The sequence below is a fragment of the Salvia splendens genome, chromosome 6 (genome assembly GCF_004379255.2).
Source record: "Salvia splendens isolate huo1 chromosome 6, SspV2, whole genome shotgun sequence".
NCBI lineage: Eukaryota > Viridiplantae > Streptophyta > Magnoliopsida > Lamiales > Lamiaceae > Salvia > Salvia splendens.
The window spans coordinates 13,406,634-13,422,158 of NC_056037.1; the positions used below are offsets into that span (position 1 = coordinate 13,406,634).

General features: G+C 36.5%; 2 protein-coding genes across 5 annotated transcripts; both read left to right on the forward strand.

Moving 5' to 3' along the window:
• The first annotated feature begins 1,035 nt into the window (after positions 1-1,035).
• Positions 1,036-7,641, forward strand: LOC121809657. Its single transcript, XM_042210406.1, has 9 exons — positions 1,036-1,617; positions 2,324-2,560; positions 2,635-2,683; positions 2,935-3,259; positions 4,370-4,436; positions 6,004-6,096; positions 6,341-7,334; positions 7,422-7,501; positions 7,620-7,641. The coding sequence occupies exons 1-7, from the start codon at positions 1,243-1,245 to the stop codon at positions 6,422-6,424; spliced, it is 1,230 nt and encodes a 409-aa protein (XP_042066340.1). The 5' UTR covers positions 1,036-1,242; the 3' UTR covers positions 6,425-7,334; positions 7,422-7,501; positions 7,620-7,641.
• A 1,697-nt stretch (positions 7,642-9,338) lies between these two features.
• LOC121809656 (U-box domain-containing protein 34-like) lies at positions 9,339-13,989 on the forward strand. Of its 4 annotated transcripts, none has more exons than XM_042210401.1 (9): positions 9,339-9,629; positions 10,324-10,445; positions 10,526-10,641; positions 10,924-11,045; positions 11,169-11,353; positions 11,442-11,543; positions 11,834-12,262; positions 12,784-13,533; positions 13,634-13,989. In XM_042210401.1, the coding sequence occupies exons 1-9, from the start codon at positions 9,401-9,403 to the stop codon at positions 13,814-13,816; spliced, it is 2,238 nt and encodes a 745-aa protein (XP_042066335.1). In that variant the 5' UTR covers positions 9,339-9,400; the 3' UTR covers positions 13,817-13,989. The 4 variants fall into 4 exon arrangements, with proteins under 4 accessions (XP_042066335.1, XP_042066336.1, XP_042066337.1 ...); XM_042210402.1 differs by having other exon boundaries at positions 10,327-10,445; XM_042210403.1 differs by having other exon boundaries at positions 9,339-9,548.
• Positions 13,990-15,525: the final 1,536 nt, after the last annotated feature.

Here is a 15,525-nt window from a genome sequence, read left to right on the forward strand (position 1 = left end):
TGGGTTACCCGTATCCAACCCGCATCCGACCCGAACCCAACCCGAAATTATCGGGTTCTTAATGGGTCAACCCGATAAGGACACGGATCCAATAAGACTTGACCCAACCCAATAATTTCGTGCGGATTCGTGTCAGATTATCGTGTCGTGTCGAAAATTGTCAGCCCTAAGATGGAGGGGTTATATAACTTATACTCCTCTCACCCTCGATTCAGTCGCAGTCAATTCTTGCGTGATTGAGTCCTTTGTGATTTAAAGAAAAATGTTTATTAAATTTAAAGAAGAAAAACTAAAATTAAGACATACTACTATCAATTTTTTCTACGATATTGCATTTTATAATTATTAGTATTATTTTATTTTTAATTTTAAAAATTATATTATTTTCATTCAATATATTAAATTACTTTTATTAAAATAGTGCACTTCATAATTGGTTGATTGGTTCACAAGTTGTAAACCTGCAATCACATTTAATGTCTTTTTTCATTATTTTATAATCCCTCCGTCCCTTGTTACTTGCATGGTTGCTTTTCGGCTCGTCACAAACTCCTTATACTATTTATAGTTTAAGTTAGAATTAATGCATTTAATTAATATGTTAATTTAAGTTAAGAGCTCTTTTATTAAGTGGTGTCTCATTACATTTAAAATTTAATTTAATTACACTAAAAAATCAATTCCAAATTTATGGCCTAAAATGAAATATGCGAGTAATATGGGACCGGAGGGAGTAGAGGAAAATACCCTTTTTTTTATAATCACTCTCGTCTCTTTCACTCGCTTCTATCTACTACTCCCTATATGTTTCCATACATACATAATGAATACATTGCATACAAAAATAGAATGCAACATGAAAATACAATTACACAAACATACATGCTATAATTATCTCCACCACACTACATACATACATACATACATACATACATTTACAAAAAAATATCTCAGTCACTTTTTTTTTTACAAATTAATTTGGAATAAGAGAAAAATTGGAGCCGGATTAGAGGTAGAAATTCATATAGCCAGGGCGACCTGTACAAATTTTGAAATTAAGAGTACTGAGTACTCCATGAAAAAGGAAGCGAACGGCTCTGTCTCTGGCAACACCAAAACGGAATCGCCCTACTCCTCTCTCCATTCCTCAATTCAGGGTTTTAAAAAGGATGTTTTCTACCTTTTTCGGAAATTTGATTGCGGCGTGCTAGTATTCCACTCACACTCACACTCACACACTGCATGCACTGCAGCACGTCGCAGCCGTTAATGGAGGGCGTCGTGAAGCCGAAGACAACTGATGCCACGTCACCATACGACCTAGAGTACAGAGCCAGCGAGGACGACGCCTGGTACAGCGTGTGCGTCCTTCTCGACGCCCGCGCCGAGACGCTCACTGTCAAATACATGTGCTCGCCGGAGGTCTACGAGGTTGTCTTCCACGCCTCGAAATTCCGAACTGAGGCGGAGTTGGAGGAGCTCGTTTCCCGCTTCAGACCGGTTTCGCACCAGCTGCAGGATCACGAGTGCCTCAAGCTATCCGTCGGAACCACTGTCTGCGCCGCACATCCCACCACCGGTGATGACCTCAGGTTCTACGAAGCCGTTGTTGATGCGGTGAGCTCTTCAATTTCTCTCTCTCTCTCTCTCTCTGTCTACTTATTCCAGTTGCTATTGCACATGAAGGGCTATTCAACAGATTTTTCTACATAATAGGAGTAGCAAGGTGTGAATCTTTTCCGCCAAATTCGATCTAATCATTTTATACATTTATGGAGTTTTAGGGCTTGATGACTAATACCTATTTTTCGTACTTATATTATATGATTAACTTGGCAATAGAGAAATGTTAGGCATAGCATTTCATTCTGAAGTTGTATTGGATCTCAAGAAGAAGTAATCGTCAACCAATTAAATTATGGTACTATATTTCTAGAAACAGGGCACGTTATTTGGACAACCATTGCGAAATGAAATAATCCTCCTTGAGAATTTTTGGGTGAGGCAGTTTGTATTTTGTTGTCAAATTCAAGTAAATCATTTGAGTGTGGCTTTCTGGTTAAGGTTTCTACGAAGATACTGGAATTTTTATCACTGTCATCTTGCAATCTTCTTAATTGCAAACCCTGCATTCTTTCTGTTAGTTCCGTTTCAGTTTACCTTCACTAGTGTATCAATATTGAGAATGATATTGAGACACGGTATGGATTTTAGGTTCCGTGGTCCGCTTTAGATAGAAGGTACTATATACTTGAAGTGATATCAGTCTGTTTCAATGTCATATACCAATCTCTTTTGTGTTGGATCATCATGTATTTGGCAGGTGTACCGAAGGACACATTCATTTGCTGGTGGGGAAGAGGAGTGTTTGTGCTCCTTTGTGCTATTCTGGAAACATGGACGTGGTCGTGGTACCTTGACCTCTGTTAGCATAGCCAGTATCTGCCTTTTAGATACTGCCACGCACATTGATCCTAGAATCATTGCTTTTGCAAAAATGGCTAGGAAAAGTCATGCATTTATTACAAATGATTCAGAATCATCTCAAAAGAGACCCCTGGTAATTATTATTCTATATGCCACTTGTTTGTCATTAGAATAGATTTTGGATTTGATTGTATAATCTGTTTGCAGGAATCGGAGATCAGCATGAGGCTTAAAAGTCAAGCAGATGAAATGAAAGGTTTGCTTTAATTCTTGTACATAATGTTTTCTACCATTTAAATGGACATGTCTCCTATCATGAAACTTTACTCCCTTGTACTTTAGTTGAGATGAACTTTTGTGCACTTAGGTGGATTGGAAAGATATGCTATAATCTACTTTGAGATGTTCCATGGCACACAAACAAAACACATTTCCTTTTGAAAGCTATTTTACTGCAGGGACGTCTTTTCTTGTTTTGATAAATGTATTTTTAATTGTGTATGGAAGATTCAGCAGAGGATAGCATCTATAACCAATGCACAAATCAAGATGAAGATATGGGACCGAAACCTTACAACACTAATGATTTGGCTACGACTGATGATCACTTTTTTATATTTATCAATAATCTGGAGAAAGGCCTAACTGCATCAGTGATCAAAAGCTTCATTTATGAGAAAACTACTATTCTGGCAGAAGCATATGTGTTTCCAAGTCTGGTCTCAGACCCATTTGCAAGAGGTGCCATAATGGTGGATAGTCAAACGAAGGCTCAGACTGTACATGAGTTCTTGGACAGTCCAAATCATTTCGTTGTGTCTTCAAAAGGAAGGTATTCTTTAGGCTTCAATAAACTTGAAACATCGGTTTGCTTAATAATAATCGTGCTTTCTTCAAGTCTTGCATCAGTTGACATCTGACCTTTTGAGTTTACCGAAAAAACTATTCTCCATCTACTGCAATACTGACCTTCCTGAAGTTGTGCTTCTTCTTCCCGTATAACATTTTTCCCCATTAAGTGATCCCGGTGTTGATCACAAGTGTTGGGGTTAGTATGCATATTTCACTTCCTAATGAAGAGCTGTATGATTAATTTTTGCCTACTTTTCGAAGTCTTTTGTGTGGTTTATGATCAATGTTCATGTGAGGCTAATTCTAAGTATTTATTCCATCTTTTCTTTTAACCTTCCTTTTCCAACTTGTCCCTTATTTTGTTGGTGGCATGCCTATGACTTTTTCTGAAGAAATTACTAGCTTGATTATTTCAGTGCATTACTAATTCTAGGTATTTCCTTGGAAATGAATTGTATCTTGTAGAAGTGCATCACTGTTTTAAAACTGGTCTCTATTCGATAAATTTGGTCATATTGGTACAAGTTTACCAAGTTCTTGAAAACTTTGTTCCAGAAGAAGAAAGGCTCCAATAGCAAAGTATGTGTTTGGTCCAAATTGAGATTTATTTTGTTTTGGTGGAGTGGCTGTTAATTCCTGTTATCAATCTATTTTATGCACCCATCTAAGATGTTGAAGCAGTTAAGTATAGAAACAAATATGTCGGATGATGGTTAGATGTACTATTATGGTAGTTACTCTGTCTGATATAGTTTATTTCCTTAAATCATAGTAGTATGTATTAAAAAAGATAACTGTACCATCCTCTCTGATTACTTCGTTTATCTTCCTTTCATTTGCTTCACATGTACAGTTGAAAATTACAATGAAAATGGAAAGACAACAGTTAAGTGTGTAGACAGACTGCAATGCCAAGCAGTTTCCCCCTGTGGATCTTCTTAGTACTTTTCATGTAACACTATTTCTAAATCAAATGCATGTCTGTTTGATGAGGTCGCTATGGATGTGTGCACATGCTTAATTATTATTAAGTTACTGTCTTTGTTTTTTTGATGGAGAATTAGCGTTCTTCAATTATATACTTATGCAGGCCATGGGTTATCACCCAAAAAGCATCGGCAGGCACATTTGGAGCAAGTATAAGGAACATACTCCCTGTGAGTGGGTGACTGTTTCTTAATTTGTTGGTTTAATTCAATTGATCTCACTCCATGCTCTATTTCTGTTTTTTAATACTCTCTCCAAGCCATATATATAGACTGCTTTTCTCATTTTAGTTCGTCCCATAAAAATAGGCATTTCTATTTTTAGTAGCAACTTCTTTTCTCTCTAATGAGTTGGGCCCCATTTTCCACTAACAACACTCCAATCACTTTTTCTTTCTATTTCTTATACTTTATCAATTGTGCATTAACACTCTGTGTCATTTCAAGATGTACTATTTTTATGGAACAGAAGGAGTAATTTTTTTTAAAAATGTCCATATTATGCTATTATAATGATTTGTTTTTGGCTCTGGCTATGTCCAAACTCCAAACTATTGTAAGCTGCATTATGTAGTAAATGTTCCAAACTGTTGCAAGCTACATTATGAAGTCTTCTCTACATTATTCTCTCTCTTACATTACTCTCTCTCCACTTTATTTATTTTTATCGTTTTTGTAAAACGAGTGCAAAAAAGAAACGACTCAACTACCTTGGTACGGAGGGAGTATGTATGCATGCTTGTATCATATACGAATATACAATAAATATATTACTCCCTCCGTCCCAAGATAAGTGAAGCATTTCTTTTTGGCACGAGATTCAAGGAATTGATATTTAAAGTGATAAAGTAGAGAGAATAAAGTATAAGAGAGGGGAAAATAGAGAAGTAGAGAGAAAATAAAATAGGTGGACAATAAAGTAAGAGATGATTTTTTGCTAAAAATGGAAATGACTCACTTATAGTGGGACATCCAAAAAGGAATACGATTCACTTATCTTGGGACGGAGGGAGTATGCAATGTACTCCTTCCGTCCCCAAGCAATAGTCTTCATTCCTTTGGTGCGTTTCATAAAGTTAGTTTACTTCCATTTTTGGCGAGTTTTTTCTCTCTTATTTAGTGAGCCTCGTTCTCCACTAACAACACTCTAATTACTTTTTCTTACCCCTCTTACTTTACTAATTTTGCATTAAAACTTGTGTTGTCCCCAAAATCCCTATTTTTAGGAGACGGAGGGAGTATCATGTAATATGTTTGTATCATATACAAATATACAAATGAATATGTTATGTTAACATTGTAATTGAGAATGCATAGAAAATGTAACTGCATCATGTTCATTTAATGCAAAACAAATGAACATTGGATATGGGTTTGAGAGAAAGAGTTAGGGTTTACCGATTTGGAGGCCGTATTTTGAACATAAAACCTCTCTTTTTAATTGGAATACGGGTTAAAGGGACTGGTTCCGGCTTAATGGGATGAAATATTAAAATAACAGCCAAAGCGGTTATGGTGGCTGCTGTAAAAGACACCAAAAACCACCGTTGCGATGGCGTTTTCTCCAAAAAGCGCCACATAGAGTGCCATGACCCTTTTTTAACAAAATTGGTAGTAACAAGAATGTGCATGCATGCATGCTGATATTAACAAGGTTTTTAGCATGTAATTACATGCCCTCACTCTTCACAAATACATAAACATCTGACATTTGATATACTAATTTTTTTTCACGCAGGAGGAAACCAATCATAAAAGAACTGACAGAGAACTGGAAGTAGTTGTATCAGGAACTAAATCTTACGAGAGAGCAACACAGTTAAGAGACTTGGTAATTGATTTTCTATATCACCAATCAGTAGTTTCCAAGAGACTAGTTTTTCTAGAAAAGAAAATCTCGTGACCATGAATCATCTCTAGATAGCCATAGTCAATGACCCTTGCCGGTGTATGATCTCTCAAAGTTTATGCTAACCACGGCATGCAACATGCCCTTTTGTGTGACAAGCTCTTCCCTTGTCCTTTTTGACCAAAGCTGATACTTTACATGATTCAAATACTGTTATTTGTCATAGGTCTCACAAATATCTTACCCCATAGCAAGCACAGCGGGGATTACCTTCGGGGATGATATACATATCATTTATTTTACTGGATAATGATAGATTACTATGTACTATCAAACTATCCAATATCTAGTTTACTTGATTTTGAATCTGTGGATGACCAAATGTTCTTAATCATTTTGGGTGGTTGAATATGTGATATTTTGTTAAAGATCGATATTTACCTTTCGTGCATTTATTTTGGATATCTTCATCCACTGTTATCATTATTTGATTTGTTTTTAGTTGTTAATAGAGAAAGAAATATACTCTCTCTGTCCCACTATAATAGACACAATATCTGACTTTTTCTCTCTGGCATGAGATTTTATGCAATGTTGTTTTGTGAATTAAGTGGGACAGATGGAGTAGTATTTTCTCAATATAGAGAGTAATCCAAGTAGTTTACTTTCTTCAATACACCAAAAATTTAATATGAAACTTTACGAGAGTTCATTGTTGGAGATGTTGTCAGTTCCACAAGATGGTAAAAGATGCAGGATTCTTGATCAGCTGTTTATGATTTCAGTTATCTTGATCGAGATCTAACACTCTCCTATTCACTATAATGCCATATATGCGAGATCTAACATAATGCCATTTCTGTGACATGTGTTTAGTATGTGAATAGAAACAAGAAGACCCCATTTGAAAAACAAAACAGAAGGCTGTGTGTAATATTTGCTGGTACAAGGTGGTAGTGGTTTGGCACACAAGCACAGATTGTCAGCATATGCATCTTCACAGAAAATGTTATAAGTTCTTCCTTATGGGATCTTCCCACACAATCTACCCTGAAGCTTGCATGCTTCAGGGCTTCGATTCCCAGCAAGCTCTTTGGGATTTTTCCCGTGAGCTTGTTCAAGGATACGTCGAGACAACTCTACTTGCCCTATGAACTTCTCGTAGGATTTCGTTCTGCTATTTGGTTTCTTGAAATCTCAAGCCTTTCCAACTTAGCCAGGTTTGAAACTGAACTTGGGATATGACCTAAAATCTTGTTGCTTCCTATGTTTAGTACTTTTAAGTTGTTTATTGGTTGCCAAGTAAGAGAGAGAGCAATGCAATCGGTTTGAATGGAGATCAAGAATGATGATCTGCTTTGGGAGTTTGATTGATGAAGGATCTGATGTGAGTAAGTTGAATCTTCACACGTTCCAAAATTGTTATGTTCGACATCAAGCTTGAAATCCCTTTTGTCAGATAATTCTAATGTGGTCGAGAATTCGGGATTTGTGATGTTTGGCAGTGCTCATTTGATCTTGCAGCCTGCTAGATGAACATCGTACAGTTTCCTCTTCCTGATCCAATCAGGGATGGTCTGTAAATTGAGATCATTGTAAGAAAGATCTACTGATAGTAGGGAAGGAAGCCCTTTATCAAAGCTGTGTCAGGCAGAGGATATGTGAGCATGTTTATTGACAGATTAAGATTCCACATGTTATGCAGCTCAGTGTGGAATTGTTCCTGCAATGTGCTTCATCCTGCCAATCATCAATACCTCCACGAATTACAGATTGCTGAGTGAATGAGACGAAGAGGTCTTGTGATGATGGCGCCCTTTGCTTGATCAGCTTGGTAAGAAACACTCGATGCCTTGCCATCTGCCTTTACAGCAGTTGCCCAATACCTGGGATGCCAGAAGGGCAGCTTTGGAACAGATAGATGATTATGGGGTCTTCCTTTGGAATGAAGAATGATGTCATCAGAAACTGCATTTTGAGAGATAGAGTTGGTAATAGAGTTAAAAACATGAGAAGTGGAGCTCTTTACATAGATGTGTGTAAAAGTTTCAGTGCAAGCTGGTGTATATTTGAGCTTATAGGTGTCACTGAAACTTAATCTGTTTTAATGTTGGAGGGTGGTGGATGGATACAAAATCTTGTCTTTAACAGTTTTTCACATAATCATTTTTTTTTTGTAATTTCCAATTCTTGGACTGCCATAATATTTTCTCAACTGCCAGAGTCTTGTCCGCCTTTGGTGACCGACTCTTTTATTTAATGATCGATTTCCCTCCTTTTCTAATATACTAATGTAGTTAATATTCGTCCTTAAAAAGAATTCTGTCATTTTAAAGAATCCCATAAAGTTAGTCCTTCTTATTACTCTTTCGTTCTCTTAGTCATTTTTCCATTTCAAAAAGTTCACTAATGATTGAGTCATTATTATATATAATAAATTTTTTCTCTCTTACTTTAGTTTCTATTTTATCCACTTTCTATTTTATTCTTCTTACTTTTTTAATCTATTTATTTAACGCACTCAACATTTTTTTTCTTAAACTCCGTGTCAAAAAGTTTCGCCTCAACTATATGGGGACGGAGGGAGTATTTATCCATACTTTTTCTATTTGGCATTAGTTATCATAAGTTAATGATAAAAAGTTAGAATAATGTAAGATTCATTAAAATGTAGTAAAAATATTTGTGTAAATATTGACGGGAGGAATAGAAAAAAATTAGTTACAAATAATAATGGAAGAAGGAAATACTATTTTAATTATTTATTCATTAAAATTGTAGTTAGTCTAAAAGACTATTTTTAGAACTAAGGCAAAAACAATTGTAAAAATGGAAAATAGCCATTTAAATCACTAAGTTTTGTCAAAATCTGGTCTATTCTACAAATTTTAAAATCCGCTAATTAAATCACGAAGTTTCGATTTTTCTAGTTTATCCAATTAGTCGAATTTTAGGTGGAATCTTTGTTAGCTTGGATTGACAAGATGGATTTCAATGCATAGATACAAATATTCTATCTAAAATTTGACCTATGAGATATACTAGAAAAATTATAACTTCGTGATTTAATTAATAGATTTTAAACTTTGTGAGATAGACCAGATTTTGACCAAACTTGGTGATTTAAATGACTATTTATCTTTGTAAAAAAAAAAACTTGCCGCCAAGCAATTGAATGGTCAATGGTCAACTAGCTATACCTGTCCCTTTTTCAGTTGTCAGTTCTCACGATTGAAATCCAATTCCACGCCGCGTACAAGTCAAAGTAAATTGTGGCGCTCCGACGATGACGATTGTGGCTGTGGCGGTGAAGAGCTCCGACGGGAGGGGCAGCCAGAGGGCCCTGGGCTGGGCTATGGAGAATTTGATGCACACATCCGATCGTTTGCTTCTCGTTCGTGTCATGCCCCCCATCACTTGCGTTCCCACTCCCTGTACGTTAGCTTCTCTTTCTCACTTGTCTCCGCGCCATCGCCCACACACGCCCTCATATGTGTGCCCAATTTTGGAATTCGGTGATTTACTAGCGTTGAAATGTGGAACTACCTGGATTTTTTTTATTATTGTTCTTTTGCAATGTTTATCGGTATAATAATAATTTGATGTACGTGCTACTTGTTACGTCATGATGCACTTGTGTGCGTGTGTGTGGTGATTGCAGAAATTTAATTTTGTGAATCGGACGTCAAATATGGTTTTATTTTTGCTGCGGGAGCGGTGAGAGTTCATGGACTCGACACCTATCCTAAATTGTTGAGGGGTGATGTTGTAGTCATGGATTGTGCAGTTTCATCATAACAAATGTTGCTTCAAACGTAGTGTAAATGCAGTTTGCTCTGCTTCTTCTTCTTTTTTCCCTGGGAAATAGTAGGAGGAATCCATTTAAGTGCTTCTGAGTTGCCGCTTTTCCAATAAACAATTTGTTTGCAATTGAAACTAAAAAATAACATATAACTGTCCCACATTAGTGTCAAGAGAAAACGGAAACTAGTATATAAATCCCATGGGCCACTCCTTGTATCACCAATTGATTTTAGGATGGAACCCATGGATTTCTATCATGGTAGTACCTGACTTCATCTGGCAGTACCTGACTGTTGTGTTTCTATGTGCATAATCAGAATCACAAATTTGGCCTTCATTGCAAATTCATCATCTGGCTATTGTATTGCCGTCCACTGATTTATTTTTCTGTCATCTATTTTGCAGCAGGTGGTAGTGTACCCATAACCGAGCTAGATGAAAGCGTGGTAGAAACGTATACCAATGATATGCAGGCAAAATCTGAGGAAAACCTTTCAACCTTTAGGTATCTATATAGGACACAGAAGGTGAGCTTTTCTTGTTTCTGTCTATTTCTGCTTTAGTTTTCCCTAGTTTATTCATCTTGAAGTGTGTTAAGCCTATTTAGATTGAGACCTTGTTACTGGAAGGAGACAATCCTGCGTCTGCTCTTCTAAGGTATATATCTGATTCAGGAGCAACAAGTTTAGTGCTGGGCTCCTCCTCCTCCAATTACTTTTCTAGGTAAAGTTTGACTGAGCACTTCTGCCAAATATCTTATTTATGGCTAGTACATTAGTATTATTTATTTTAATTGCTGAGGCTTTTCAGTTACCATGTGTACTTTTTTGTGTTCAAATCATTGATCCATTCACTTGGTTTTTTGGGAGGAGAAAACTAAAATGTTGAAAATGCATGTTGACGTATCCTAGCAAATGGCATCTTGTATGCTAATTGCTAAATCTTTTAGTATTTGATCTTTGGCTACTGTCTTGGTGTTGATGTATCATTATTTCTTTTTCTCAGGACACCCAAGGATTCTGAGGTGCCGTCAGTAGTTCTCAAACATGCTCCTGATACGTGCAAAATCTATGTGGTCTCAGCAAATAAAATCATATCAAATTCTTTAAATCCTATGTCAACCTCCGGTATGTTCATTATAAGGTGCCTTTTCTATTTGATTTGTTTTCCTAGCTTAACTTGTTTGATTGGCACTTTAACTGGGAGGGATTATGATTCTCGTTCATTCACCTATTCTTCTTCATCTTCAGACTCCAAATATAAGAACTACCTTTCAGATGTTAGTCATCTTCCTTCTCATTCACGAACAACAACATTCTCTTCTGTGGATCCTGATGCCTTAAAGGAAACATCTTATCAAGCCTCAGAAGAGAGACTCTCGGATATGTCGAGAAAGAAAGAATTCCCTTCAATATCTTCTACTCTCTCAAAACAGGTGACCGCCTTCTAACCTATTCAGTAGGCCATGGTTACACACAAAAATTAGTTTTAACTTAACGAGCACACTTATATCTGTTCTACAGTCAGACATTCGGGCTGAAATAGAGCAACTGCGCCTGGAAGTGGAGAATACTACGACCATGTATAATCAAGCTTGTCAAGACCTGGTCCATGCACATAACAGGGTTTGAGCTCAACTTCTTTACCATCTAAATATTTGATCTTTTGTATGTGATAGCAACATTTTATTTATTTCAATTATTGTCCAGGTTGCTTCCCCTGGAAAGATCATCTCATTCTCACAAAATAATGGCTACCCTTATCTATTTTAATGTTAATATAGAAGTCCGTTGTGGATTGCTTGACATGTAACATATTGCAAAATGCACAGTAGATTATCTTGAAATGAGGGCTGGAAATTTAAAGTTCAACCAAGGATGCTTAGGGTAATTAGTTTGTGGCATATTTGTTTCAGGTCCACTTGCTTTCTTCAGAGTGCATTCAGGAAGCACAGAGAGTGAATGCTGCACAGGAAAGAGAAGTAAACTTAAGGAAAATAGCTGCTCTAGAGAGAGAGAAATATCTTGAAGCTGAGAAGGAGGCTGATGTGGCTAAAAAACTTCTTGCGGAAGAGACATATGAAAGGCAGATGGCAGAACTCATGATACATAAAGAATCATTAGAGAAAAACAGAATTGTTGATGCACTAATGTTTGGTGATCTACGTTATAGAAGGTACACAAGAGATGACATACATATTGCAACCTGTTCTTTTGAAGAAGATAAATTGATTGGCGAAGGAGCATATGGTAAAGTTTACAAGTGCCGCCTTGATCACACCTCAGTTGCTGTTAAAACTCTTCACCCTGAGGCTTCTGACAGAAAGAAGGAGTTTCTAAAAGAGGTTTGACCCTCATTTTGTCTATCTTTTTAGCATATCCCAATACTACACAACTGAAGCTGCGTTATAGTGGCAAGCTTACCCATCATGCACTTAGGTATATTATCATGAATAAGACTGGTCTACACAGTATTTGGTAACCGAAAGGATAGTATCCTTCATACACCCAATGATTATGGAAAAATACTAAACACTCCGCCCGAAGTTAGTGATGTGTAGTCCTCATTGGGATGCCCCAAGCTAAGTGGCACATTTCTTCTTTCGGCAAAAATGAACTCCTATACTCTCTTACTTTATTCTCTTCTCTCTTCTACTTTATTATATCTACATTTAACTCACTAAAACTCTCTTTTTATTCCCGTGCCAACATAAAATCATCACTTAAGTCAGGACGGAGAGAGTAATACATAGGTCTGGTATGCTATATTTAGATATAAGGAGCTATTAGCGCACTATCTTTTCTGTAGCAGCATATTGTAATTTTGATGTATCTTGTGATGATAATAACTATGGAAAATATGCAGGTAGAAGTGCTTAGTCAATTACGCCATCCTCACATTGTATTGTTACTTGGAGCCTGTCCAGAACTTGGCTGTCTTGTTTATGAGTATATGGAGAATGGAAGTCTGGAAGATCATATCCTGCCCAGGAGGGGCAGACCCCCCCTTCCTTGGCCTCTTCGATTTCGGATAGCATTTGAGGTTGCTTGTGGACTTTCCTTCCTGCACCACACGAAGCCAGAGCCTATAGTTCATCGGGATCTGAAACCTGGAAACATTTTGCTAGACAAATACTATGTGAGCAAAATCGGTGATGTAGGTCTGGCCAAGTTCATCTCCGATCTCGTGCCTGACAATATAACTGAGTATGGGGAGTCTGTTATAGCAGGCACCCTGTTTTACATGGATCCTGAATACCAGAGAACAGGAACTCTTCGACCAAAATCCGATCTGTACTCTTTTGGAGTAATAGTCCTCCAGCTATTGGCTGCACGTCATCCCAATGGGCTTATAATGAAGTTTGAAAATGCTATGAGCAGTGGCAATTTCTCGGATGTTCTTGATAAGTCGGTTGCAGATTGGCCGCTGGCTGAAGCAGTACAACTCATACAGGTAGCGTTGAACTGCTGCAAACTCAGATGCAGAGATCGACCAGACCTTGACACCGAAGTACTGCCCGTTTTGAAAAAACTTGCAGAGTTTGCTGATTCCAGTAGATTGTCCCAAAGAGACCTCAGACAGCCACCTAAACACTATTACTGCCCTATTCTTCAGGTACGAATATTACAAACAACATACATTGTAAAAAAATTTTACTTTCGAGCATCCATCTTAGTCTTCCTTCCTTGGCATTGCGCCATACAAATGGTTGCAGGAAACAATGGAAAATCCCTTCATAGCAGCTGACGGTTTCAGCTATGAGCACTACGCGATAGAGGCATGGCTTGACAGGCACGATGTATCCCCGGTGACAAAACAAAAACTAGAGCACAAGATGCTCATTCCGAACCATATGCTGCGTTTAGCTATCCAAGAATGGATTGGAAACAATGGTTAAGACCAGCCTGAATTTCGGAAATCTCTTGCATTGTGTTGTTATTATGAATGCACCACTCATCTAGGATTTGAATGTGGTGCTGCTTGTTGCCTGTTGGTAGTGTATATAAACATATGGAGTATTGATTATTACTTTCGCCAAGTAATTAATAAAACATTCATTCAATAGTTTAACAGTGTGCTGCAACAAAATTTTAAATTTTAATTTCTTATTCATATTCATTGGTTTTTATTTCTGGGATGGATTTTAATTTTGTACTATGCGCATGTTTGGTAGGGTGGATAACTCATCCAGTGATAGAATTATAAGTTATGCACATAAATAGGGACTCTATTTAATTTGGACCTTATACGTAATTGGATTACAAATTAGATGCTATATCAATTCGTTAATACTATGGACAATTGAGTTAGAATGATTTTTTATCCTTAATGAGTTTTAACTAATATGGATTGTTCCTGGATATATGAGGCAATCATATGTAATTTTATAAATAAAGATCATTAGTCCTCAACTCCTCATAATAAAGTGATCTTATATTGTTATATACAATTATCTCTCATTATTCTACTTTTTCGACCTCTCTAGTTTTCAATCCAACTTATATGTTTTATGCGTGCATGTCGTAAAGTTCATAAGGGAGAATAAGATCTTGTAAACTTTGAGTGATGCATAAGAAAATGAACTTAAATAACTAGATTTTAAGATTAATTTGATTATTTGTTTGGTGAAACTCGTCATGCACGCAGCACAATCTATTTATTTGTTAGTTTTACCATGCTCTTATTTTTTTGTTCAACTGCCACTTTTCTTAAAAATCTTAACTAAACTATTATGATTATAAGTTTGATACAAAAAAAATTACAGCATATTTAAAAAATTACTAAAATATAGTACTACATATTTTTATTGTAACGTGCATAGACAAACATTTCTAAACAGTCAAAAGCATGGGATATGATACAACACTAAGTTTTATTTTACATGTGTCTATATTAAGTTAAAAATATTGTCTTTTGGGCGAGTATTTTGAGCTCTTTTTTTCTGAAATTGTAAAACTAATAGTGGAGGGAAACTCACCAGTCCGACGACCAAGCCTCATAGCTAAGTGGATTGGAAGATGCTTCACAGAATATACCATAAAATAAGTAAAACGAGATGATTAACAAGATAAACGAGAAGTCCCGGGAGGCGGAATCCCGTCGACAACTCAAGCTTAAACAAAGTGCGGAAAATAAAACAGAAAGAAATTTAAATTCATATATTCATTCATTCCTTTATTGAAAGGAATAATAATGACACATATTTATAATGTTAATTACCCTAACTTAAGGAACAAGAAAATATCTTAAACATATATGAAACAGATATGACAAATCACTAATTAACTAATTAATAAAGATATGGGGATCTTCATAGATATGCACGTATCAGGTGTTCCTGGAGTATGGGGCTGCAGTGTGGTGGAATCAGTCACTTAAAAAAGTTTATCCAACACAGTTTTTTGTGTGTGTGAGTTGGTCAAACGGTAAAAAGGTTAATGTTTGGAGCTAAAGGTCTCAGGTAGACTCTTTTAAATTAAAATAAATTTATCTATTAAAAAAAGAAAAGAAAAATCTAAAGGCAGATGCATCATTAGCAGTATTAAATTCTGAATCGGGATAATTGAATGTAGAAAGAGTGGGAGAAGATGTTGGGTCGTTTTCAAG